The 26,882-nt window shown below is 31.9% G+C and overlaps 2 protein-coding genes and 1 pseudogene across 2 annotated transcripts; 1 reads left to right on the plus strand and 2 right to left on the minus strand.

The window, feature by feature from the left end:
- The first annotated feature begins 1,372 nt into the window (after positions 1-1,372).
- Positions 1,373-6,133, plus strand: LOC123692524 (cytochrome P450 4C1-like). Its single transcript, XM_045637284.1, has 10 exons — positions 1,373-1,655; positions 2,687-2,776; positions 2,873-2,983; positions 3,128-3,319; positions 3,637-3,833; positions 4,205-4,274; positions 4,483-4,681; positions 5,029-5,180; positions 5,431-5,604; positions 5,924-6,133. Exons 1-10 carry the CDS (start codon positions 1,499-1,501, stop codon positions 6,088-6,090), a joined length of 1,509 nt encoding a protein of 502 aa, XP_045493240.1. The 5' UTR covers positions 1,373-1,498; the 3' UTR covers positions 6,091-6,133.
- A 3,320-nt stretch (positions 6,134-9,453) lies between these two features.
- LOC123692620 lies at positions 9,454-11,670 on the minus strand (annotated as a pseudogene).
- Positions 11,671-21,768: 10,098 nt separating this feature from the next.
- Positions 21,769-25,782, minus strand: LOC123692621 (cytochrome P450 4C1-like). The gene is made up of 10 exons (XM_045637384.1): positions 25,712-25,782; positions 25,254-25,343; positions 24,884-24,994; positions 24,376-24,567; positions 23,980-24,074; positions 23,556-23,625; positions 23,173-23,377; positions 22,955-23,106; positions 22,481-22,651; positions 21,769-21,941 (listed from the first exon to the last, which is right to left on the minus strand). Exons 3-10 carry the CDS (start codon positions 24,930-24,932, stop codon positions 21,769-21,771), a joined length of 1,107 nt encoding a protein of 368 aa, XP_045493340.1. The 5' UTR covers positions 24,933-24,994; positions 25,254-25,343; positions 25,712-25,782.
- Between the last annotated feature and the right edge of the window lie 1,100 nt (positions 25,783-26,882).

Consider the following 26,882-nt stretch of genomic DNA (forward strand, 5'->3'; position numbering starts at 1 on the left):
ACCTATCATTACAACCTGAACTAAATACATCGATCCCCTAACGTGAAATAAATTGGGCGCAAAATTAGTTCGAAACGGACCTTCAGTTGGCTGGTTGTTTAACAGGTGATTACGTTCCTACGACCTTGCACTGTAATTCAATTGGTACGACATTAGTTAGATCAACTTGATTAACGAGACCCCCGGGTTGTTCAGTAAACAGATACATAGGGGAGAAAGGAGAATAATTAGCGCTGCATTGAAAATCAATTCTTGCTTATGTTTAGGCCATTTAAAGCTTGTTAAGGCGGCAATACGATTGAAACTACAAAGTTACATTCTTTAAATTTACTTGTTTACTGTAATTGTGGTAGGTACCCTACATAAAGAATCACCGCGAATAAACTGTTTACAGAATTGTGTATATAGAGTGCCTGGGGGTCTTCACCTCGGATTAGAGTACAAAAAAAATTTGGGTAAACATTGCAATTTATAGTTTAAAAAACAATATCCCACATCGATCATATTAATTCATTCACTATAACTGTAATCCGAGGTTATACGGTTTTGAATGCTCCCGCCTCCTCCACTAACAGAGTCCATCCCCATTGCTCTCTAGAATGTTATCGTGTGTTTGATACTGCATGGTAATAGATACTTAGTTATTTTTAGGCGATGTATAAATATAATTATGTAATACATAATTAAGAAAAGCATACTTTTTCATACATTATCATTATTATATTGAATCCTGTAGTCAGTTTAGAAATGAATAAATAACCTTTCTAAATCATTATTTTTATAAGTGAACAGGTACAATGACTTTTTTGTTTTCGTAACATAACTTACCATATCTTATGTTTACTGGAATTTTTAAGAACATAAATATTTACAAGTAATTTATGTTTCACACAGCCGGAGGCCCCAAAAAAAACTTCGAATTTACTTATAAACTACATTTAATAACTAAAATGAGACTTTTACATCCGTATCTGCACGATGCACAGCGGAGTTAAAGAATGAATTATACATTATAATTATAAAGACGTAAGCTTGGATGCTAACTCAGGGAAATCGAACCCACGTTCTATTCCCGTACGAACGGCGTATTCAGCAGTTTCGTATGAAGCCAGGGCCGTAATTAGTATAATAAATTTTAACCATAAATTTTAAAATCGTGATTGAAAAACATTTAAAAATCGTAAACTTTTTAATTATTTTTACTATTACAATATACTTCAAGCATTAAGTATTTTTATGAGTTTGAAGAAATGAACAGTGATATTACAATAAATCTATATAAATAAATATTTCATTCCAAAATACATTATTATGTATTGGGTACACAGTACACCCAATGTGTGTACCCAATTAAAATTTAAACTACTGAACGTAAGACGTTGAACCAACTTAGACGCTACAAAAAAAAATGTTCTTAAAGAAAAATAATGCGTATAAATACGAAGTGGTCTGTCTTTTCAAGTCATTTGTCACGAAGCGTTAGTGTAGTGTAGTCAAGATGAATTTATTACTTATAGGGGCGGTAGTAGTGTTGTGGTACATGTTGTATAGGTACAGGAGACGCCGGCTGTACAAGCTAGCTGATCGCATACCGGCGGTGCCTGCGGATGTTGCAGATTTCCAGTCATTTAATTTTGTGTACAATCTTAAAGATAGTGAGTACTCATTTCTAGAGTCTTTCGTGATAGCTCTATTTATTTTTTTTTTGTTCTAATTTTATGTAAAACACTTCAATTGATTTTGTTTTATTGTATATATTCTGGATATTATTGGATTGTAGAGATAAATTTTAATGTATTTTTATAAGTAACAACAATGCCTACTGGTTAGGCATCCGCCCCGGAATGGCGCGAAGGATGCGGGTTCGAGTCCCGCCTCGTGATCGAATTTTTTCTATTCTTTATAAATTTAACAATGCCTACATCCGTTAAATATTTTACTTAAGTACGGTAATTTTTTATTTCAAAGAGGATTTTTAGCCGCCTCCTTGGCACAGTGGTCAGCGCGTAAGTGTATAGTCGAAGGTTCGATTCCCGATGGAGACAAATTAAAAAATGTCCTAATCTAGCACAGGATCCTGTTCATCTACTTTTCTGTAAAAAAAAATATCGGTGAAAAGGATACTTATTACATTTGCCACATAACATAATATACCCCAGAACAAATTTAGCGGGCTTAATTTTGTTCGTTCGTTTCGCAACGATAGTTAAATAAATCAAAAAAATAATCACCGGCGATTTTAATCATAAATATAAAGTCAAAAACTATAATCTAACTTGTTACATTCATGTATTTCTTATGGTGTCAGTTTCGTCATTCAAGTTATAAGGTCGACGATATTCAAAATAACACAACAAATATATTTTCGCCTAAACTGGTTATTAATAATTGTAAATGTATGAAAATGTCATTCAAATTTATATTTAAAATATTCTGCCCTTTTTTATGGGTATAATAAATTTTATTAATTTCAATAAATTATGATAATCTTATTCATATAAATGTTTAAAAATATTGAAGACCAAAATAATCACTAATTTGCTAGATGATTCATTAAGACTAAACCGATACGCACGTGATACGACTTTTACAACTTGTACAAGCTACGCCATTGATTTTTTTATATTTACTTAGTAGTTAATATTATAATGTGATAGTTAACACAAATTTTTATTTTTATTTTTAGCTATCACGGATCAAATCAAGAACGTGTCATATTCTACCCAAAAAATTGGAGGCTTATCTAAAATCTGGGTAGGTCCACTGCTTTATGTAGGTAAGTTAAAAAATAAACAATAATTGAATAAATAAATAAATACGCGTAAAAATATAAATCTTAAATATTATGACAGAGTACAATTAAAATTTTCAGTTGCAACAAATGTGAACGATGTGGAGTATATACTAAAAAATTGCTTAGAAAAAGCGAATATATCGAAATTTTTAAGATACGTTATCGGTAATGCCGGGATTTTTGCACCAGGTAATCATTTTAGTGTATTTGTTAAAATGAATATAATATATTTTTAATTTAAATAATAAAAAAATCCAAATATAAACTACTGACTTATTATATAAATGTATTTGAAACATAACTTTTATAGGTAATTTTTACGCTTTATTTCAGTGTCAATATGGACGCGACGTAGAAAAGTATTGATAACAGTATTTACGCCAAAGATAATTAACAGTTTTATGGATATCCTCATAAAACAGAGTGAGGAGCTAGCGAATCAACTGTATGAACAAAAGGCGGTTGGGAACGGACCGTTTCTGGCTTGGCCATTTGTGTGCTCCTACACTTTGGATTCTGTTTGCGGTAAATATATTTATTTAATCAAGTTGAAACATTTCATGTTGAGGCCCTCAACTTCGTTGGTATATTATGATTTTTTATCTAAACTATTCATAAAGAGGAAAGTATTTATATAGTTTAACAATTGTGTGTGTTGAACAACATCTGAAACGATTTCTATAATTCTTTTACATTTATTAGAAAACGTAATTTTTATAAACAAATGTAATTTTTTTAGTAGGTATTTCAAAGTAATCGTTAATAATTTCTGTTCTGTTTCAATAGATCAGAAGCTTTTTGTTTATTTATCTTCTGTACTTTTCTACCTTTCGTTCTCACAGAGACAGCTCTCGGCATTCGAATAAACTATCTGCGGAATCCCAATAACGCTTTCATGAAGGCTACAGCGGATCTAATGACGATGACTACAGACAGACTGTTTCGGGCATGGTTGTGGCCAGACTGGATGTATAGGTTTTCACCTCGATCTACCCAGTTCGCTGATGCTTTGAAAATTGTATATGACTTAACTGATGATGTAAGTGTACATAATTTAGATTGAGTTAAAGTACATCTTCTTATATATAAAAATTAAAAATTAATCGCAAATTGTGTTGGTAAGCGCATAACTCGAGAACGGGTAGACCGATTTCGATAATTCTTTTTTTATTATATTCCTTGAAGTACGAGAATGGTTCTTATGTAGAGAAAGCGTAAATATTTATCACGGGCGAAGCCGGGGCGGACCGCTAGTTTAATATAAATGTAGCCAAAAATTTGCCTTCATATAAGTTTATATTAAGGCAAATGTAGGAATATAATATGAATATGAATACTTCATCTGTAGAGCGTGAAGAAACTTCGTGTTTACAAAATTGTGAAATAAATAATATACTATAATTTTTCCAGATCATTAGAAAGAAGCGAAAGGAACTCGACAATGTAGAAATAAACTTGGATAATTATGAAACCGTTTTTGGTAAGTTCTTTCAAGTTATATAAAAAAAGTAATTGCTTTAAAGTAATTCAAATAAATAAAAAAATGAGTCGCTTAGCTTTTTAGTCAAAATTAATATGCCTCGTTAAGAAAGGTTATAGACGTGCATCTTTAGTTTTACTATTTTCCATAATATGAAAATAGCGTCACGTTTCAATACATTTCCTTCATAATTTGATATTTATTTCAGGTCAAGGTCAAAAAGTAAGATGCTTCCTTGAACATTTGATAATTTTATCGAAAAACAATACTGGGCTTAACAATGTAGAACTAAGGGAAGAAGTACTTACACTATTGTTCGCTGGATCAGACACTTCATCAATTGTCATTTGCAATACATTAACGTTACTCGCAAAATATCCCAAAGTACAAGAGAAAGTTTATGAAGAGTAAGTGAATAAGAATTAAATTATAAAACTGTAAAACTTTAGCTATTAAAAACTTCAGTACCCATTTCAAAGCTATCCGAAGATATGTCCATAAAAATATACGAGACACTAACATGGTGGAAATAGGTGAAGGCAGGTTTTATGGTATTTCTGTGACGATATTTAGCATTTTAGTTTTCATATTAGTGTTATTTAATAGCTCATATTTTTGAACCATTTGACTAAAACCAGCTAAGCAGAATAAAATATATCTGCTTAGCTGGTTATGGCCAAATGATTCGTTCGAAAAACACCAATAACACAATAAAACAAATGAAATAGTTTTAAGCAATATGTATCATCAACAGGTTAAGGGAAGTGTTAGGTGATACTGGTCGTAGTGTAACAAAGGATGACCTTAAAGAGGTTAAATATTTGGAGAGAGTAGTCAGAGAATCAATGAGGCTATATCCACCAGCGCCGTTATTAGTGAGACAAACTACTGAGGAAACGAAATTACGTAAGTAGTGAAGCAAACCTTGAACTGCAATGTTTACAATATTATAACAATCATACACAAATTTATGGAAAATTTAGAAATAATGCTCACTTCTGTAATAAATTTAAATTCAGTTATACATAAAAATCATGAAGAACTTAGTAAAAAAATGAGTCACTGTAATGAGTCATTCATTACCTTCAAGCAAAAGATATTATACAATTTTGTGTAACTCCAATTATAGAAGATATAATAGAATTCCCTATAACAGCTTCAGGAGTAACCCTCCCAGCAGACACCGGTGTCATAATGCCGATTTGGGGAGTCGGCCGCGACAAGGAAGCTTGGGGACCAGACGCAGACTGCTTCAACCCTGATCGATTCCTCCCAGAGAACAAGACTGGACCTTTCCTGGCGTTTAGCTCAGGCCCACGAAATTGCGTTGGTGAGGACGGATTCTATACTAATTTTAGAAAGAGATTCTTCTTTGAATACTTAAAAACTATTAAACGGATCTTTAAACAACTACATAACTATTACACACTATTAACTACTACATCTAAACCGAGTAACATAAGCTATATTTTATTTATCTCGGGTAAGATTGAACGACACCTCTACAAAAGAATGGTTAGATTAATTATTGAATTTTTTTAAGACTACAATGCATTCGCAATCTCTTCTAAAACAAACATATCTGAAACAAGACATATTTGAACATAGGTTTAAGATTTTTGAAGTAATTGTAATTTTTATTTCTCCAGGTTACCAATACGCTATGATGTCAGTAAAGTTGGCGCTAATAGCAGTTCTGCGACGGTACAAAGTGATTGGTGAACAAGAATTGGGACCAGTACCGAACATTAACAACCAATTTAATTTAGTCATGAAGGATAAAGATGGCTACCCCCTGACTATGGAAGTCCGATGATGATGCAACAACATTTAAATTAGTAAATTTTTTGTCAGCATAAATGTAGTATATTAATTATTTAAAGTAATTAAAAATGTATATAGTTAATGACTTTTCTTTTTCTCTTCTTTCTATAGTACATAACTATAGAAAGAAGATTCTATTACATAACACTTAGGCGTAAAAACGTAACAGAGTACGTATTTGCTAAAAAAATTATAATATACCTATCATCTAAATATTCTTATTCTTCTAAAGTATCTAGTTTATGAATAAGTTGGTCTGCGTTCTGACAATACAATATTTCTATAGAAAATAACCCAATAACAATACCAAGATAACATAACCACCACGAAAATAAGTAACTCTATTAATTACAAAATATCCAAAGCCACCTCAATATTATTAAATTACTGAAATAACACCTACATTTAGAGTGATTTCAAATATGTAACTAACCCATACTTATCACCTTCAAGTACACCTTCAATTCGCATTCCCATTGATTTTGAAAAATTATTCGAATGGAAGTTTCTAGAAGTATCAAGATCGTATAGATTATAGATTTCTCACGATCCCCTATCACCGTGACGACGGCTAGCGGGTCACAGAGATTAACGTTCATCTCACTGCGATTGAACCTAATACGACGCCTGCTATAAATCTGATAGCATTTACTCCATGAAAACTAATACCCCATACTAAAATATATAACAATACGTGGAACCTACCTACTATCTTTGTTTGAATAGGTACGTAAATTGAAAAGGGTTCCGTTCCTAAATAACGGACCTATTGAATTAATTGTTTATGGAATAAATTTTATTTCTTTCATATGTTCGTTTAAACTACTAATTTATTATCTGAGACATAAGTGTTAAATAGTAGTATTATAATGGTATTAAACTTCATAGACCTATTGGCTATTACTATATTACTGTATATATATTAGTATTTATAAATAATTAATTTACATTTTCGTATTTAATGTAATTACGTCAAACGTAGGACAATTATTGATGTGTTAATCAAGGTGGCACAAAAGTCTACAACAAAGTGTTGGAGTCGAGACAAAAGGATTAAGTTAAGGATAAATTCAGGGAAAACGAACCAAAGTGGCAACATAAACCAACTTCTTTTGTTTAATACATATAACTAATATGCCAATTTAGGTCTTGGTTAATAAAATTAATCAAGAGGTAAAAGGCAAAGAGACTTTATCTTGTAAATTTAGTTTGTCTAATTAAGTCCTTAATAAATGGTGTTTAGTTGAAACCAGTTTTTATGGTTTAAGCTACAGTAAGTAATTATGTTTATACAAAAAAAAATGATTTACGTAATTTTCATATACTTCTTTAATAATCTTGTCTAAATAACCGAGCCTTAGAAACTAGGTATCTAATCTAGTTAGGTAATAAACCGTGAATATCGCTCTATTCGGACATAGACAAACGAGCCGATATCGAATAACGTTGGAGCCACATCGCTATCATCTCTCAAAGCAATTACAAGCCGCCACTTTCGAGTACAAAAGTTTTGAAAATCCGCTTAGCTTCTCGAGATAAACATTGTGTAGCTCTCTCAACAGTGGAAACATTTGTAACTTTAACTGATGAAGCTTAGTTTATAATTATTTTGCATTGTACATTAATATGTGTGTTTTTTTTTTGTATTTTGCACAAAACTGACTCGTCCAATTTGTCTACTTTCCAGAATAAATAAGACAGGGATATAAAAGCATTTATAAAAAAAATAAAAACACACTTTTTGATACAATTATGTATAAAAACACATAGATAATTATCTTTAATTTACAAACGAAAAAACAAACACGTATTCGAATAGCGTGTATTTTTCCTTCATTGCATTTCTCGATAAAAATAAAAAACGAACGGTTGTAAAAGTGTACAGCACTGAATGGTTCATTTGTTTTTTTGTCAACAAACCAGATTTTTCCAATTAGCATTCGGTTGTAGCGAAACCCACTCTAGGGCTTAGCGGAATACATGCAAATGAAGTATTCAAACAATGTTGATTTTAGAACGGACGAACGTATTGTTTTCATTCGGTTGATGTAGTTTTAAAAGCAAATTAATTAAGTAAATATTATTTTATGACTTCATGAACAAGTAAAGGAAATATCATTTCTTATTTTATATTAGAGCACAATGAATAAACTAAGCCTAACCTAACCTAGCCTTATAGGTATTATATTTGCGTTACTGCGTAATATATATAAGAAGAAAACGTAGATATCTATAAATCTAAGAAAATAACACTATTTACTTTGTTCCCTTTCATGATTCTACCTGTAGGTACCTTATAACACAAACCAAAAGTCACAATCATGAAACTAAAAATGTATAGCAACATTTTACTGTATACATGCAAATGGCCATAACTCGTTTGCATAAACTTAGTGCAGCTCTGAACACAGATGATAAATTGTACAATATAACCATCCATTTCATTCCTACTTTGAGTGTAAAAGTTCTGGCCATTTGTCATGTCTGAATATTTACGTTCGTATATAAATGTTTTGTTCAACAAAACTCGGAAATGTTTGTTTAAAATATTGGTAAAATTTAATGTTATTAATTAAAACCGATAATTTCGCAGACTTGTACACATAATTTCAATTTAATTATTGTCAATAACAAATGTAAATAAGGCTTTTACTAATATGTTATGATTTTAATTAATAAATATTATGTACATACTGCTGCGTAACTTTATGACAATAAAATTCTTCTCCGTCAGATTTAGCTCGATTCACATCAACGCTCTATTGTGTCTAAAATTATTACAAACAATGAACATCAATTACAGAAGTTTAAACGCTTCAGGGCTCACAACTAGATCAGCGCTTTTGGTACTAAATCAGTTGAAATGAACAGTTGGGAAACTAGGAACTAACCGAGATATTTATCGCCTTCCGAGATTCACCAAGTTCGTGACCCGATTCCTTTGCTATAAGCAAATAAAAAGGAAAAATCTTGGTGTCATGCTCACCGCTTTAGTCCCAATAAAATTCCCCGTTATAGACCATAACTGTTGAACTAAGAATAGCTAATAAAAGCATAAGACGGTATAAAAATATCCATCCAATTAACCTTTTATTAGCCTCGGGAAATGGAAAAACTTAGTTCGTCGTGGTAAGGTCGTGGTGGACCCTGGGGCTTGAAATAAAAGTTTTAATTGATTGCTTCATGCAATTATCTCAAGACAAGAACAATGGGCGATGGTTGGATAAATATTTTTCATAACTCTATTAGTATTTTCCATTATAAATTTTGCTAAGTTTTGTGTTAAAATTTGTCGGTTCTTAAGATTCAAATAAGGTCAACGAGGCTTTGAAGATTAACAATAAAATATCAAGTGTACTGACTACAGTTTATTATATTTAACATAATATAAACAAAATATGTACATACACACATGAAATTATAAAATATATAGTTTTATACAAACTAACACATAGATATGAATTACCTGCGTAAAAAATATCTAGTACCTACACTTCAGTACCTTGTAACTATAGGGAAAAAACAAAACAACTTTTAACGGTATTCTAGTGCAACTCTATAGCCATCCTTGGCTTTCATCATAAGAGTGAAGTTACACTCCATGGTTGGAGCAGGGCCGCTTTCCTCTTCACCGACGATTTTGAACCTTCGCAGTATAGCAATAAACGACATTTTCATTGACATCAAGGCGTATTGGTAACCTGAAATTTTCGTTTTTTTTATTCTAATTATCGATATAGCTATTTAAGTGTTAGACGTATAACTTCGGAGGGAGGAGTTTCGAATACTTAATATGAGCTTTGTAAAAAAAAATCATTTAATAAAAATATGACAATAAGAACAGACAGCGATAACAATAACAAAAAAAAAAAGATTTTAAACATATAGAGGATTATGAACACCGTATATTTGCACGCTTTGACCAGTCTACGGTAAGTGGAACTTCGAATGAATACTTCCATATAATATAATATAATACTGTTTTGTTGCGCATAATATAATACTATTATTGGGTTCTGGCCATTCCATAATAGGTTAGAAATATAAAAAACATATATTACATAGCTAGAGATTGTTCCCATAGCTTTTGTCAGTTGACTAAGATAAATGTGTGTTTTTTCCGTACACAGAAAATAAATTATCAGAATCTGTTTTGTGTCCCATAATGAAAACAGGATCACAACGACTACAATAGTTTTTAGTGTGTGTGTACACACGGAATTATTGAGACAAAATGTTACCGAGGCAATTCCTGGGCCCTGCACTAAAGGGAATCGTTGTTGGGCCATTTTCGGTGTCCTCAAGATGTCTTTCAGGTATAAAACAATCAGCATCTGGACCCCAGGACGACGGATCCCGGTTTATTCCGTAAATCGATACCAATACACCGGTTTCAGGAGGTAGGATTATACCAGAAGCTGTTAAGAAAGAAAAAAAAAAATATTATCGTTTTTGCAAACTAATCTTCGTAAAACTATTAAGACAAAGAGGTGTTTAGCATAATATAAAAAATGGGTAAAGCTTATGCTTACGTAGTTTGATTTCAGAGTCAGGTTTACGTGCCACCATCGGCACTGGTGGAAATAAGCGCAATGACTCTTTTAACACAGCTCCTAAATATGTTATTTTATGTAGATCATCCGTATTCAAGAGACGGTCAGAATCTCCAAATGCTGCTTTAATCCTGAAATAAAATATTACAGCAGCTTGAAAAGAAAAAGTAGTAAAATTAGAATTTAGTTTTGACCTAAAACCATAGAGCTAGCACGCAAGAACAACTTTTGTCTCCGAAACTATTTTGTTTCTCCCATCAACTCTATGAGAAGTTGCGTCGCTACGTGCGCGCACTTTCTTACTAGCCCATAGAGTTGATGGGAGAGACAAAATAGTTGCGGAGACAAAAGTTGCTCTTGCGCGCTAGCTCAGAATCATAAAAGGCTAACTGTTTTTTCTTCCTTAAAATAACATACTAAACTCACTCATCGTAAACTTTTTCCTGGATTTCAGGATATTTAGCCAATAGTAGTAATGTATTGCATAGCTACAGCCGATGTGTCTGTCGCTGCAATTAATAGCATCAAAGTTTCTTCACGAAGTTCCTTGCTACTAAGAACGTTGTTATCTAATAGAAGAAGATGCTCCAAGAAACTACTTGGTTGATTTTTTGTTTCTTGATCTGAAATATTTTAGTTTTTATGACAATAATACGAAAACCGAAAATAAAATATCTATTCGGTATTGCTACCTATCTACTGTTACATATAAAATAATTAAATATTTTAATTTAAACCGTAGATATATGTTTATAGGTAGTTACTAAAAGGGCCGATTTACCAATCTTTGGTTAAATCTTATCCGTCCATTATAATATTGCCAGTTGTTCTCTATAGATACTGTTTTCTGAATTGGTGGTAAGTAAGTAAATGTTAAAAATATGTTATGACAATTCAAAAGTAGTCATAGAAGAAGTCTAATTGAATAAAATATAACTGTTTGAGTTTGAGTTTTATAGTATTGCACAATAATGTACAGATGTAGCCTGTTAAATGCCAAAAAACGAGAAGTACCACATTTTTTAAATGATCTTTTATTACGATATTTGACGAAAAATAATCGACCAATTCTTTTCGAAGACCAAGTATTGAAATATCGTCCCTAATAGATATTTAAATTTAATACTTTAATTAATTTCAAAATTTTTATCGCATACCGATGGTGTTATTATTGTTTCTCCCTTTTTTCTCTAAATTCGCGAGTGTCTCTGCAATCATCTGAAAAATTAAATTGTATAATGGTAACTTACAAGTGAGTAATCAACATAAGATTACAATTTTAATTGTAATCGTAAGTACTTTATGCAATACGGTACTGTATTCAATTCGGTAGTTATTGTTCTGGATTAGGAAGTTTCATTCTCGAAAAAAAATTAAATGTAAGTATTTAGACCACGCGGGAAAAGCCGAGGAAATATTATTAAAAATGAAGTACATAATTTAAGTGAAATGTAAAAAATATACCTAAGTGGATAAAATACACTAATAAAGTTACCTCATCAGCAAATTCATGTGCTATGTCTACATAGTCGTAGAATATCTTTCCCTGAGACGTCAAGTTATAAATAAAGTCAGGCCATAACCAACAGTGCATTACTCTGTATGTACACAATTGAAATCCCACTGTTAAAGCCTCTAAATAAACCTCCACTGGACGCTTTGCGTTTTCTATTTCTATTCCAAATATTGCTTCTGTAATAATAATATAATTCCTTCCCAGAAGTTCCATTCATTTATAAAAATACAATATGTTTACAATAATCTACTAACTACTGTAGTTAGCTGTATTTTGTAATTTAACTGTCTATATTCAGTATCTATATAGCTTCTATAAAATTAACATTAAGTATCTACGCATTGAAAGATAAAAAAAAACAGCGCCAAAATAAATCAATTTTAAATCCTTTGAGATAATCTTCTTCTTAATATATATAAATCTCGTGTCACAATGTTTGTCCTCAATGGACTCCTAAACCACTTAACCGATTATAATAAAATTCGCACACCATGTGCAGTTCGATCCAACTTGAGAGATAGGATAGTTTAAACATGTAGGTACGACGGGCGAAGCCGGGGCGAACCACTAGTAATATCTATGATTGATTATGCTAATTTATATTCTAAGTAAGTTATGAGAATTACTACTGTACTCAATTTAAATTCTACTACGATGGTTTTTAAACAAATAAATACTTTTATGTTAAATTTTTAAATTTCAATAGACTGCTTTTGACTAATACTTGAAAAATCGAAGGAATATTTACGTAATGCTTTTAGTATAGGTAACGTAAGAACTGCAATAAAGATAACTGCATATTACAATGTTTCACGTTTCAGAATAATACACAAAACCTAAAATGAATAAAATAATTATAAATAAAAACTAAAATTAGCTTACCAGCACTCGACTTCAAGGAGTATTGGTTGATGTAAGGCCAAAGACTGAATACTCCTGTACCAGCAAGATTTGCTGAACACATTTGCTCTACAATCCTTAGACTTTGTTTCGAAACCGTGTTTACAAAATTGTTTATATTTTTCGGAGTGAACGCAGAAACAGTAGCTTTTCTACGCTTTTCCCAAATTGGCACTAAAATTGTTATTTATTTATTTCTTACACTTTATTTGTAGTAGCGCAATTATTTAGTAAGGTACAATAATAAATATACCCAATACTATGGGCTTTAATATTTTTTAAATGTCATGAACAATGCTACCTGGCGCGACTACCGTAGCCTTCCCGACACATGGTTCAATCATAAGCATTATCTCATCTTTTTCCAAGCAATTCTTTAATACAAATTGCGAATCTTCAAGATTAGTCACATCTGAAATTTATTTTTAACTATAGGAACATAACTAAGGTGAAGGAAAACATAGTGAGAAAACTGACATGACCAAGAATCAAAAGTTCAAAGACATGTGACATCCGCCAAACCGCACTTGGCCAGCGTGGTGGATCAGCGTGGTGGAGCCTGATCCCGAGTGACATTTAGAACATATAATATGGGCTGATGATGATGATAGGAACACACATTTAATAATTTTAATCCACATAATATAACATACCTAGGCAGCCTACATAATATTATGTAAGCATTATAGGTACACTTGTAATTTATGTTAATTATAATTCACAATAATTATCAAATGGTTACTTACCTATATAATTAATTAGATAGGTATGTATTGAATAATGAATTATTAAATACATTTGAATGGGTTCCCTACGTTATAAGACCTGGGGTTCGTTTGTTTTTCATACTTACAAACATAGAGCTTTGGGCCAACCCACAGTTTGGCGTGACCTCCATTTATGTGACAGAATGGAGTGTAATCCGTAATTACTCGCATCATCACTAGAAACAATGTAAAATATATGTCATACTAGGTTTCCGCCCGCGGCTTCGCCTGCGCAGTCTATGAAAAACCCGCATAGTTCCCGTTCCCGTGGGATTTCCGGGAATGCGTCATTTTTGCGGGATAAAAAGTAGCCTATGTCCTTTTTCGGGTATCAAAATATCTCCATACCAAATTTCATGAAAATTGGTTCAGTAGTTTAGGTGTGATTGAGTAACAGACAAACAGACAGAGTTACTTTCGCATTTATAATATTAGTATGGATTACCAAATTCTACTGTGTTTTTTTATCCAAATAAGTTATGAGGTTAATTCTGTGTACCTATAATTTTATTGAAAATATAAATAAACACTGCATCAGATTAAACATTGTAATCTTGCACGAAGGCACTTCTGAAGGCACAGGAAATTTCTTCTGGGCTAATAACTTGTCCAATGTATGTAATACAGTATAGGTAATTAAGCATGGTGACCGTGGAGATATAGTCACCTTCCAAATACGTTTTGTAACAGCTTCCTTCTTTTCTCGGGCATGGTAATGTAATAAACCGATATTTTTGCTAATAAACTTGACCACAGATAACATATTATACACTATACATTACATGGGTACTTACCATTCTGAGCATCAAAAGAAAATTGAATTAGGCCAAGAAAAGAATTAATGTCAGGTGGCTCCGGGATCCGGGATGCTAACTCGTATAACCGACGACGTTTGTATCTAAAGACTATAATATAAAACACTATATAAAACACTAACAAACCCACTATCAAAGCTGTGAAATTCATTTTGAACGCACACTGTCCTAGATTTTTCAACAATGAAGACGTACACTTTAAGTAGTGCTATTTAAAAGATCGTAGAATTAACATATCGTAGTTAAAAATCAGCACTAGTTAATTAGTTTTAAATGTTTTAATACAATAATTATCGCTCAACTGTATAAGTAGTGTCCGTAAAATCAAGGTTACCTAATACGTTTAATTTTATTAATTAGATCAAAATATAGGAACTTAAATTCGCGCTGCGCTGCGACCTGAGCCTTTAGCCAAACGTCAAAACGCAAAGATATATAATCCGCTAGCGATACCTACTAATAATTATTGTCATAAGCGTACGATATTTCGCTTAGGATTTGTTCACCCTATAGGCCAAAGAAGAGCTGGAATGTAAACACATTCACACATTGCACATGTGCGGTGTCTATGAAGACGCGCGCGGCGTGACGTCATACTGCATACGCATCATGAAAAGTCTGCCCATCTCTCTCGCTCGTAGATTAGCTTATCAGAGTGAAGGGGACAATTATTGTTTTTATTTTGCAATTGTTTATAAATACAGGGTGATGTAAATTAAACAAAGACGTTAGGTATACTACTAACTATATTCGACGAGATAACTAGGTACTTCGCGGCACGCGGATTAGAAATTATTTTTCTTTACCTAGGTTAAATTATGTAACAATATTAATAAGTTTTGTAAACTAAATGTAAACGCAGTAAGTTAAAATTTTCATACATAGCTGAACAATACAGCTTTTATTGTAATGTAGCCTTATCTCTTACGTGTTAAAGTTTCGCTTGTCAGGTATTGGGAGTGAGCGCATGTGTTATTTGTATTGTTTATATCGTTATATTGAATATGACATGAAATTTAATTATTATTTGATAATAGAATGATTATCAATACTATAATACAATAAAATTGATTAGGTATGAGAATAAATAATTAATTAAGTTCATCGATTGAGTTACTTTTAAATTGTAATTTTAAATGAGAGCTTTCATATTATCTACAACGCACCCATTTTACAATTCAAGGTAGGTACACTAGAATCCCATTTATTTTTGAACATACTGTATAGTAAAATTGCATAAGTGTAAGTACTGTGAACATGCCAGCTTTCCTTAATTGACCTATACCAACGATGAAGACGACCACAAACAAAATTTTCATCCAGTCGCAATTTAACAAAATTGTGAAAAACACACTTAAAAATAAAATATTAAAATTTCCTGTCGTTCTAGTGATTGGAATTTTTTTAAGCTATTGCATAGCTTCTATCGCGGGCCTTGAGCGCGGGGACCGAATCGAGAAATTCCGTAACGAAAAAACCTCACGCTCCCCACTCCGACGGGCGGAGGTGTGGCTTGAAGGCATAGCAATATAGCATGCATTATGCAATAGCTTTACCGCAGTCCCCGAGTGCCACACGTCGTTTTTTTGAGATCAACGAATGAAAAAATAGTTTGGAAAATCCAAAAGTGCACGCCTCATAATCTCATCCTTTACAATAAAATTGATTATTTATAAAGAGTACGTGACTATAAATATAAAAATGAAATAAAATAAAACATTTGGAAAAGTAAAGAAAGCGGTACCGTAATAATTGAGCTATTTTTCTTGTGGCCCCACCTAGATGTGAAACTGCGCAGGTTTAAGGGACTGACTACCAACTTATTTTTTTAAACCTTGGCTTATAGTATAAAGAATCGAGTTTATAATGGTGAATTTTGAGTACACTATAAAAAAAAAAAAGTCGATATTTTTTTTGTTTATTTAATAACAATTAAACCACATCGAATCAGACCCTGAAAAATGAAAGGGTTCTATTCCTGAGCATACTCAAGCGTAAGAGAGAAAAAAAGACTCGATTAGTAAAGTATTTCGGTCGCTATCGTGTTAACAAGAAAAAGGATCCGCACATACAGACACACGGACGTCCAAGACAGAACTTTTTTAAACTGTTTTTTAACTAGTTTAAATAACAAAAATGACATCAAAAATATCATGAACGTTCAAAATAGTGTTTTTTCTTAATATGTGTGTGTATGTATTATCTTACAAGTGCAATGTATGATACATAAAGACATTTTAAGTTTGAAAAATCAGATGTTTTGCGCGAAGTGACAGTAGTACCCACCTCAACGCTTCGCTTATGAGGCTTGCAATAGATTTTTTCGTAGAAACGGTGGCTCCTAGATAAAAATGTAGGGGAGCGGGGGGCACGTTGTTACAATTTTTAGATAATTATTAATATTACAAAAGCTATCAAATAATGTATACATTTTATTGCTTTTATCATTAGTATGTCTATTCAGCTAGTAGAATAGCATTGGAAAAATATTAAAATTAACGTAATTTTTCTTATAATAAATAATTATTGAAATAAGTCGATTGGAACAACTTACCCCTGACTTGGGGCTAGTTGTTACAGCTTCGGGGTACGATGTTACAGTAGGTAAATAAACAAAATGAACAATAATAAATCACTTATTTTTTATTATTTCAAAACGTTATGAATAAAAGAGACTATTTTGAACGGTCGTATAACATTTATAAGCAATTATAATATCTATATCGTAATTTTCCAACTTTTTAACAGTAATAATCACATAACTTTGGCAGGAACTTTCTTCAATCTTATATAAAACACTTTTTCATTACTGAATTAGAAAACTTCGTCAGTAAATACTAACATATTGTAATAAATTATTTATACTTTTTTAACTTGGCACTTCAGTCAAACTAAAATCTACTAGGTACATTTTGCTTTCTTTACGAATGCTCGTTTTATTCTGCAGTACTTCTGCCGCAGCAGATTCATAAACTTCTTGACTAGTTGTACCTCTTTCCGCTTTTCTTTTATAGTTTCTCATTCTAAAAAAAACATTGAGTATTTAGAATTAAAAAAGAATTGAAAGATGAACCATTGTTTTAAAAAGCAAGAATGCGCCCGTCGGAACGAAAGCTTCAATTTCTTTCCATTTATTCTAATTTTTAAGTACAGCGTAGTCATTTCTAAAATATGATACTCAATGAGATGAACGATAATACAAGGTCTGAGGCAAGTCTTTACATGTAACAACCTACCCCGAAAAATTGTAACAACCTGCCCCATGGTATGTTTTTTAATTAAAATTAAAGCCGCCATTAATGGATATCAATAGCAGAATAAAACGCTATTACAAATTAAAACTTGATACATTATGAACGTTCGAGGTGAAAAAAATTTAGAGAATAACAAATATAGACAGCAGGAATCAAAAATTTCGTAAAAGATTTTGTTACTTTCTTGATGGAAATCGAGACACGTGCACATAACCTAACAGTTTGCCGCTCGGCGGGTCACTGATTGTTTTTTTGCAACGCACGATGTTATAACGAAACAAATGAGTCTACTTACGTCTACCAAAGAGTTAAAAATCCCGGTAAAAAATGCGTGTAACTTCTTACCCCTGTAACAACAAGCCCCCCGCTCCCCTATTTGAAGTTTTTTATAATCTACGATAATTTTATGATCTACAATTTTGGTAAAAGGTAATTATATGATTAACTTAGGTACTGTCTCGGCGAAAATCGCAAAAAAACCTATTTTTATATTAACTGTAGGTACTCGAATTTTTTTTTCTTTCCATGTACCAGTATGACGGGAAATTTTAATATTTTATTTTGAAACAATTTTGTCAGGATGAAAATTTTGGTCGTGGTCGTCGTCGTCTTACATAGAATGAATCGCATACAATAGACCGTACTGTTTTAGCAAAATGTAATCGCCACGTGCACAAAGTCCACTATGAGTGATGCGTGCGTTCGGGCTGTGGTTCGGGTCAACTGTTTTGCGTCAAACCGGCAACATTCACTAAATCACTCATTAGCACTTATAAAATACTAGCGGTCCGCCCCGGCTTCGCCCGTGGTACATATTCACGTTTTCTCTACATAAGAACCATCCTCGTACTTCAAGGAATATAATAAAAAAAGAATTATCGAAATCGGTTCAGCCGTTCTCGAGTTATGGAATTACAACGAAAAGTGGCATTGATTTTTATATATTAGATGAACAGATAAATCATGAGTGCTAATAATATAGTTTTCATGTATATCAAAATCTATGGAGAATATTGTGATATTGTAAATGGAAGAATTATAGCTAATTATGGCCTATAATGAAAAATAAAAACATTCAATGATTTCTTTTTAATTTTCCATAATAATGTTAATTTTATCTCACAAACTTGAATCATAAGGATCTTCATTTCTTGTCAGTAAACTATAAATTTTGACTGGCTTCCAAGCTATGATTCTTCCATTTACAATATCATAAAATTCTCCGTAGATTTTGAGATATTTGATGCAATAGGTACCAAATATTCGTAGACTTTGTTGATGTGTGTATAACATGAACAGATAAATCCATACTAATATTATAAATGCGAAAGTAACTCTGTCTGTCTGTCTGTTACTCAATCACGCCTAAACTACTGAACCAATTTTCATGAAATTTGGTATGGAGATATTTTGATACCCGAGAAAGGACATATAGGCTACTTTTTATCCCGGGAAAATGACGCAATCCCGCAAATCTCACGGGAACGGGAACTATGCGGGTTTTTCTTTGTCTGCGCGGGCGAAGCCGCGGGCGGAAACCTAGTTATTCATATCTTTCTTGAGTCATTAACATAGTTTACGTTTACGTTTGAATCTGACTAAACACTGACATAGACTTTAATTGCCTGGACTTTGTTTTTTTTGGAAACTAATTCAATTAATCAATAATCACGGTCGTCGAATGACGCCTTTAACCTTTAATTAATAAAATACGGTGCATTTACATTAAGCGAACATAGACCTAGAGCGAGAGCAAGAGCATTATTTCATGATCTTTAATTGTAAATGAAAACTCGAATTCAGTGTTGCTCAGTATCAGAACATTGCATAGAATATTTTAAAAGGCACTAAGAATAACGAAAACATGTTCTACGCCTGTTTGTACTAAAATAATTTGACAAAGTGGGATCAAAATGAGCATTCGATGGTTTGATTTAAATGCACCAAAAAGTGTAAAACATATAATTATCTGTTTGTAGAGAAACTATTTGAGTAATTCAGCTTACTCCATTGTTAAAAACCACATTAAAAACGATATTATTATGTCACGTTGTTTTCCACGCAAACTTCGGTCCCTTGGAAATTCAGGGATGAAATCATCCTACTGATGCCTTTAATGTCCTTTGCCTTCCAATGAAAGTGCCTCCAGAGATTTATGTTTATCCACTAATCCATCCTTGAATAGTTAAGTATAATTCAAATAACTACAGGTACTCAGGTAGATAAAAAAAAAATATCTCGAATATCCTGCTGCAGATATTTAGGAATCTAGGTATCTAAGTATTTTATGGTAGATTTATTACCAAGCTTGTTAGACTTATTCTATTGGATATATGGGTTTATACCTATCGTTATTGTACAATCTAATTTTCAGCTAGTAATGATGTTGCCATCGATCCACAATTAACCCGCACAATTTGTGCTGTAAAGTGCAAACTTGTGTTAATTGCTTATCCAATTTTACGGTTGGTTACACTGAGCTCTAAAGAGGCAGCCATTTTCAAACGCTTCAGCCGACGTATAATATAAGTTTAGATAAAAGAATTTTCGTTAAGAAAGACTTAAGTATTGACTATATTACTATCACTATATACCCTTAGATACTTATAAATAATTTGTATAAGTATAAAATAAATAAAATAATATTAAATCTTAAAACCTTATTTTAATCATGATTCAAGAAGGTCGTGCTTTGATATTTGAGACAGACTTCGAGGTGAATTTAGTAGAATTAGAGGTTTAAAGGTAGCATTAAAGGTATGAATCTCTTATTTTATTGTCTTTCAGTACAAAAAGAACCCGCTGAGACGATTATTATTATAGCTGGCTAATGATTCACCAATTTCGCATAAATAATGTAGATATAATATACTGGGTTACTTGTAAAACACCGGCAACCTCGCAGGACAAGATAGCTATCATCATAATTAACAACATTTGTTCTACGACTTTTGATAATTTGTTACATTTTATTTCCATACAAAAATAAATATTCATTTAATTTTCCGTTTGAATATTATAAACTCTAAGTAGGTACGCGCATTCCAAAAATTACGTAAACAAGAAGCGAACGGGAGGGGAAAGAGGCGTCGCGTCGTCCTTTCGATTATGAATAAAACATAGACTTACAAATGTTAGGAGAGTACAATAAAAGCTTAAAAAATCATTTAAAAATAATTTATTGCGTTATGCCAAAAGTCGTAGATCAAATGTTGTTACTTATGATGTTCTATCTTGTCCTGCGAGGTTGCTGGTGTTTTACAAATAACCCTGTATTTGAATTCAGTATAATTGACCAATTAACATCTACATAATTCAAATAACACCAACCAGACATTATAAAAAAATATTTATTATACAACCGTCAGCGTCAGTATCAAATTGAATTCAAATTACCTACTTGAAGTAATAACACCGAATTTTTAATGTTTAATTGTACCTAATATTTATTAATTACTCATACCTAACTTCATAATTATTTATAATAGGTTATATTATTATCTCCATTCAAACCCACCTCTACAATAAGCTCAACAAATTAATTTTCATTCTGATCGATGAAAATCGAGTTCTTATAATTTAAAGTAAATCTCGCAAAAGGTGATTTTTTTGATGAGAAGTATTTTATATGAAAATATTCGAATATACAACAGCACCCGATGGTAGTATATAAAATAACAAAAAAGTAAAATGGTTGAAAAATCACATAAGACGGAGGCAGTCTAAAACTCGAAAAAAAAACCAGACTTTTTAGGCGTTTTTATTTAATAATTTCTAAATGAATAACACTATAAAAAGATAATCATACTTAAGTATTTTATCCTTAACATACACCTACTATTAAATACAAGAAGACATTAACTAATCATTTATTTCTTCTTTCAAATTGGACTTTATAGCCATCTTTGGCTTTCATCATAACAGCGAATTCACAGTCTATCTCAGGAACAGGTCCCGATTCTTCTTCTCCAACTACTTTATAGTGACGTAATATAGCAATTAGTGATATTTTTATCGACAACATGGCGTATTGATATCCTGAAAAAAGTATAATAAATTAACCTCAACAATATAACATGTACCTACTCTACCTATTTATATGTAGGTACAATGATTCAACAACAAAAAATTATTGATCATTGCTTATATTATTATTATCATGTTTTACTAATTAAGAAGATGTATATGAAAACTTTAGAGCTTTTATAATGCATAAGTTTTAATACCCTGTCTAAATATTTTTTTCTCGATGTTTACTTATCATCTTAAATAAAATGACGGTGAATGCAGTTTACTACACGCCCATATTATGTGTGTGTGTTCTTAACTTAAATATATGCTATTAGGGCACTTACGCACTAGCGGTTAACCGCGGGGGCGGTTAACCGCGCGGTTAGCCGCTTTCCCATTTTAATATGCAACCGCTTATGATTGTACGCACTAATCATAAAAGCGGTTGCATATTAAAATGGGAAAGCGGTTAACCGCTAGTGCGTAAGGGCACTTAGAAATATATGGACACATTGAAAAATATGGTCTCAGTATAAAAACATAGCGTTTTATTAAAAATCACTTGCCAACACAATTCCTTGGTCCTGAACTAAATGACATTATTTTAGGAGTAGTTCCTTTAAGATATCTATCGGGATCAAAGCAATCTGCATCTGGGCCCCATACTTTGGGATCTCTGTTTGCTCCCCAAATAATTACTATAACACCAGCATTTTCTGGCAAAATGACACCAGAAGCTGAAAAAAAATCTTATTTGGGTAAAAAAAATCTTATTCACAGTAGTTAAGTACCTAAGCTTAACAAAATTTTCTAATTATTCGCAGTATCTTTTTTTGTTTATGTTTGTCTTTGTATTTATTCATTTCAGTCCGATACATCTAAACATCATTTGCAAGCATGTCAATGAGATTATTTTTTATGAATATTTTCAATTATAGTCGCAGCATTTTTTTGATGGTCAACATAAAAAAAATCAACTATATTGTAAATATTAATTAAGTTACAGCATTTTATCTGTATTTTTGTGTCAATTTGCTTACGTAATGTCGTTTCCTGGGTCACGCTTCGGACAATCACAGGCACAGGCGGAAAAAGACGAAGAGACTCTTTTAGGACCCTGTCTAAATATTTTATATTCTTCAGGTCATCTTTTACTAGAAGTCGATCAGAATCACCGAATACTTCTTCCAGCCTAAACAAATACATTTAGTATAATAAAGAGAATATGAAAAATAATATAAAATGCCTGTATACCTACTCTGCATATACTTTTTCTTGGATTTTAGGGTATTTTGCTAATAATTTTAATGTGTTACATATAGCAACCGCCGAAGTGTCTGTTCCTGCTAACAAAAGTACTAAGAGATCTTCACGGATATCCTTTAAAGCAAATCCGCCTTCGTTTCCAGATATAAGGATAAGATGATCTAGGAAACTTTTCAACTGACAATTTTTATCCATACCTAAAAGGGAAATAAAAGATCAACTGTGTAAAAAAAAAGGAAATCAAATAGACATATCAATCCTAAGAAGGATTTTTAATGTAGATATGCTTGACACAGAAACATAAAGAAGATTACCTACTTAAATATTTATATTTACTTAAAAACACTCCTAATAATGATAGTTCGCAGTACATACCAAAAATAGTTTGTTCATTGTAAGCACTTCTATCATAGTTCTCTAAGCTTTTATATTTGTTCTGAATTATCTGGAAAATAAGAATAAATCATAGGTACTTTTTTATTTGTTGTTGTTTTCTTATAACATGCAAAGTATTTACTAAGCAGCGACAAAGCAAATTATAAGTAAAGCACCTAATATTTTGTGTAGTTTTCATAAAATATATTGGGGGTTTCTTTTTAATAGCAAATATCAGTCAAGTGAATTATTGTTTATTATAAAATAAGCAGGCGTTTAGTGTAAATTTTAAAATAATGATATTTTTTAAGCTATCACATACCTTGTCAGTTAAACTGTATATGATATCGGAATACTTTAAGAGATCTTTTGACTGTGAAGTTAGACTATAAAGCCAATTTGGCCAAAGCCATACGTGCAATACCCTCTCGGTGGCTAATCGAAATATTTGACTCATAGCATGGAGATATTCGGATAACTGATTTCCTGTCGTGTCTAAATCTATACCTAATGTCGTCTCTGTAAACATTTTCCATCATTATATATTGTTCATTAACTATATTTTCACTAGAACAAAATCAATCGACGAATCTATATTCGTTCATTTATAGTATAGTGTTGTCCTTACGAATCACATGGCCTGGATCCTGGGTTCGATTCCCGGTGGAGACGAAGAAAAAACGTCTCAGTCGGGCAGGACACAGAAGGCTGATCACCAAATTGTCCCTAAAGAAAATCGATCCGTGAAAAAATGTATAAATAATGCATCTACCCCTTACCCCACTGGGGATACGGGACTTCACTTTTAAGAATCACTTACCAGTCACCGTTCTCAATGTATATTGGCTAATATATGGAAAAATACTGAATTGTCCGCACCCAACGAGATTCTCCGAGGAAATCTGGTGAACGATATCTTGGCTTCTCTTTGAAATTATATCCACGAAGCTATTTAATACTTTTGGGCTGAATGCAGGTACCAAAACTTTTCTACGCCGAGACCATTCTGGTACTACAATAATTATAGGTTAAATAGTACTGGGTTTTAATCTAAGTACAAATCTACACAGGGTCACTTGTTACAGGTATAATAGTTTTAAAGGGATGAAAAAAGTAACATTACCTAGCCGAAACGTGTTAGTTTTGAAAAAATATTCGACATTTTAAGTTTTTGGAAATTTGCCAAATTCTTCGGGAAAATGATAAAAAGTGATAAAAACGTTTAATCGTAAGCCGAACCAAAAGAAGACACGGTTTAATAATTTAATGTTTGATATTCATATAAGAATAGATTAAGTAATATGGACCTACATCACATGATACTTTACCTGGTGCGATAAAAGCGGCATCTCCAAAAACAGGTTTTAACAATTGCATGACGGCGTCCTTTTGCAAGCAATTTTTCAATAGATATTCTGTATCCTCGGAATGGGTGATACCTGAATGAATGACATAATATACTGAGTGTTCCAATGTTGGTGTAACTAAGCTTAATGGGGCATATAGTTTTGCATACACTGTTTAGTAAAAAAAAAATTAAAAAATTCTGATGCATTTTTTTCTATTCGATGAATTCTTTAAAATCTATGTGTACGGGCAACCTGCACTTACGTTTAAAATTATGATTTCATAGACAAAACGGCTGCGCATAATATGTATGTATAGATTTAAAGATTCATGTTATTACACTCTACTCACCAACATAAAGTTTTGACCCCAGCCATAATCTAGAATAGCCACCATTATTGAAGCAAAACAAAGAAAACTTCTTAATGAGGGGTATTATTACTGAAAATAATGAAAGCGATGGAAATGTTACAATGCAAAATCATAATAATATGTTACTAATATTTATCCCGGAATTAATAAATTTCACACTGCTTCAAAACACCTTTAGGCGGTACAATCACTTTCAATCGTTTTTAACTTATAGATAATAAAATAATTAAAAAATATTGATTAGGCTTACAATGTAAGAAGAATTAATCGGTCTGCATGACGGCATAAAAAACATAAAAAAATTATCTACTAGTTATATAAATATTAATGTTATTTAATTCAAACACATTTTTCTCGCAAAAACAATAAAATTATTGAGTGACTAAAAATATAGATGATTATTTAAAAATTAACGCGAATATTTAAAACATACTTACGATTTTCAGCATTATACGTATATTGCAGTAGACCAAAGATTGAAAACTTATGCGGAGGTTCCGGTATACGGGAAGCTAGTTCGTACAACCTTCGACGTTTGTATCTAAATAATAATATATAATACAAAAGAAATCCCACACTAACAATAAGCAAGTTCATTTTAAACACACTCCTTTAATGATTTGTATTGAAATGATCGCGTCAGAATAACAAACTGTATTTATTATAAGCTTTTTGCTAATAATGATTAATGAATGCTGTTTTTTTTTTAATTACTCAAAAGTAATTGTATTTGGTCAAGGTTAAGAAAACATACAATAGGCATGACGAAAGATTTTAAAATTCTCTTCCATAATGTGTGTATCTCATCAATCTATCTAAATATGATATCGGAAACTTTTCAATTGAGAATTTGTATCGATATCTAAAAATCATGTCAGATTGAAATAAATAGTAAGTTATGCAGAAAAACTAACGAAATTCCTAATTGATACTATCAATTCACGTATCTATTATTGAAGAGAGCGTGACTGAGACGAAAGATAACGTCAAAAAGAAAAAAGAAAAAGTATGATTTTACAGCTATAGAATTCTATAGTAAAATATAAAAAAAATGCAATACCTACCTGTTAGGCAGCACACGTCCTTGACCCTATGACTTTTTTACAAAGTTTAGTGTAAGTACTTCCTGTCTCACCAGTTTCTTTGTTATTTTTATTACAAGTCAATGTAACAATAGTTAATCGCCTTCCTATATTAGGATGACATATTTTACTCATACACACTTCAGTATGAGAATGCGCTCTATGAAATGCCTAGCACAATAGAGTGCCCTCAATTCAACAATACAAACACACACAGAGCCTGAGAATATTGTACCAACAATATTATTGGTTTAACCGCTCATATGCTTTGTGCAACCACAGTTACAAAAATAAAATACGCTAAATTGCTTCCGAAAAAAATAAAGGTAGCCTACTTTGCTAGTGCTCTGGAACGTGCGCCGCGCGTTCGACCCACCGCTATTAAAACTTAATTTATGAGTTCCGCGTGAGGAGTACTTCAAATATATTGATTGTAATCGATTGCTATTGAAATAATACTATACAAATCTGTGTTATTTTAACAATATATGATTACCATATACCTTTAAAAGTTATGAAATCGTCT

This window comes from Colias croceus, chromosome 6, assembly GCF_905220415.1.
Source record: "Colias croceus chromosome 6, ilColCroc2.1".
Taxonomy (NCBI): Eukaryota; Metazoa; Arthropoda; class Insecta; order Lepidoptera; family Pieridae; genus Colias; species Colias croceus.

Coding starts and splice junctions, on each gene's coding strand:
- LOC123692524 (XM_045637284.1), top strand. CDS start 1,499: ATGAATTTATTACTTATAGGGGCGGTAGTAGTGTTGTGGTACATGTTG. Junction 2,777..2,872: donor AGGTCCACTGCTTTATGTAG/GTAAGTTAAAAA, acceptor TAAAATTTTCAG/TTGCAACAAATGTGAACGAT. Junction 4,682..5,028: donor CAAGAGAAAGTTTATGAAGA/GTAAGTGAATAA, acceptor TATCATCAACAG/GTTAAGGGAAGTGTTAGGTG.
- LOC123692621 (XM_045637384.1), bottom strand. CDS start 24,932: ATGCAATTGTTAAAACCTGTTTTTGGAGATGCCGCTTTTATCGCACCA. Junction 24,568..24,883: donor TGCCGCTTTTATCGCACCAG/GTAAAGTATCAT, acceptor TAATTATTGTAG/TACCAGAATGGTCTCGGCGT. Junction 23,626..23,979: donor TTCGATTAGCCACCGAGAGG/GTATTGCACGTA, acceptor CTTATTTTCCAG/ATAATTCAGAACAAATATAA.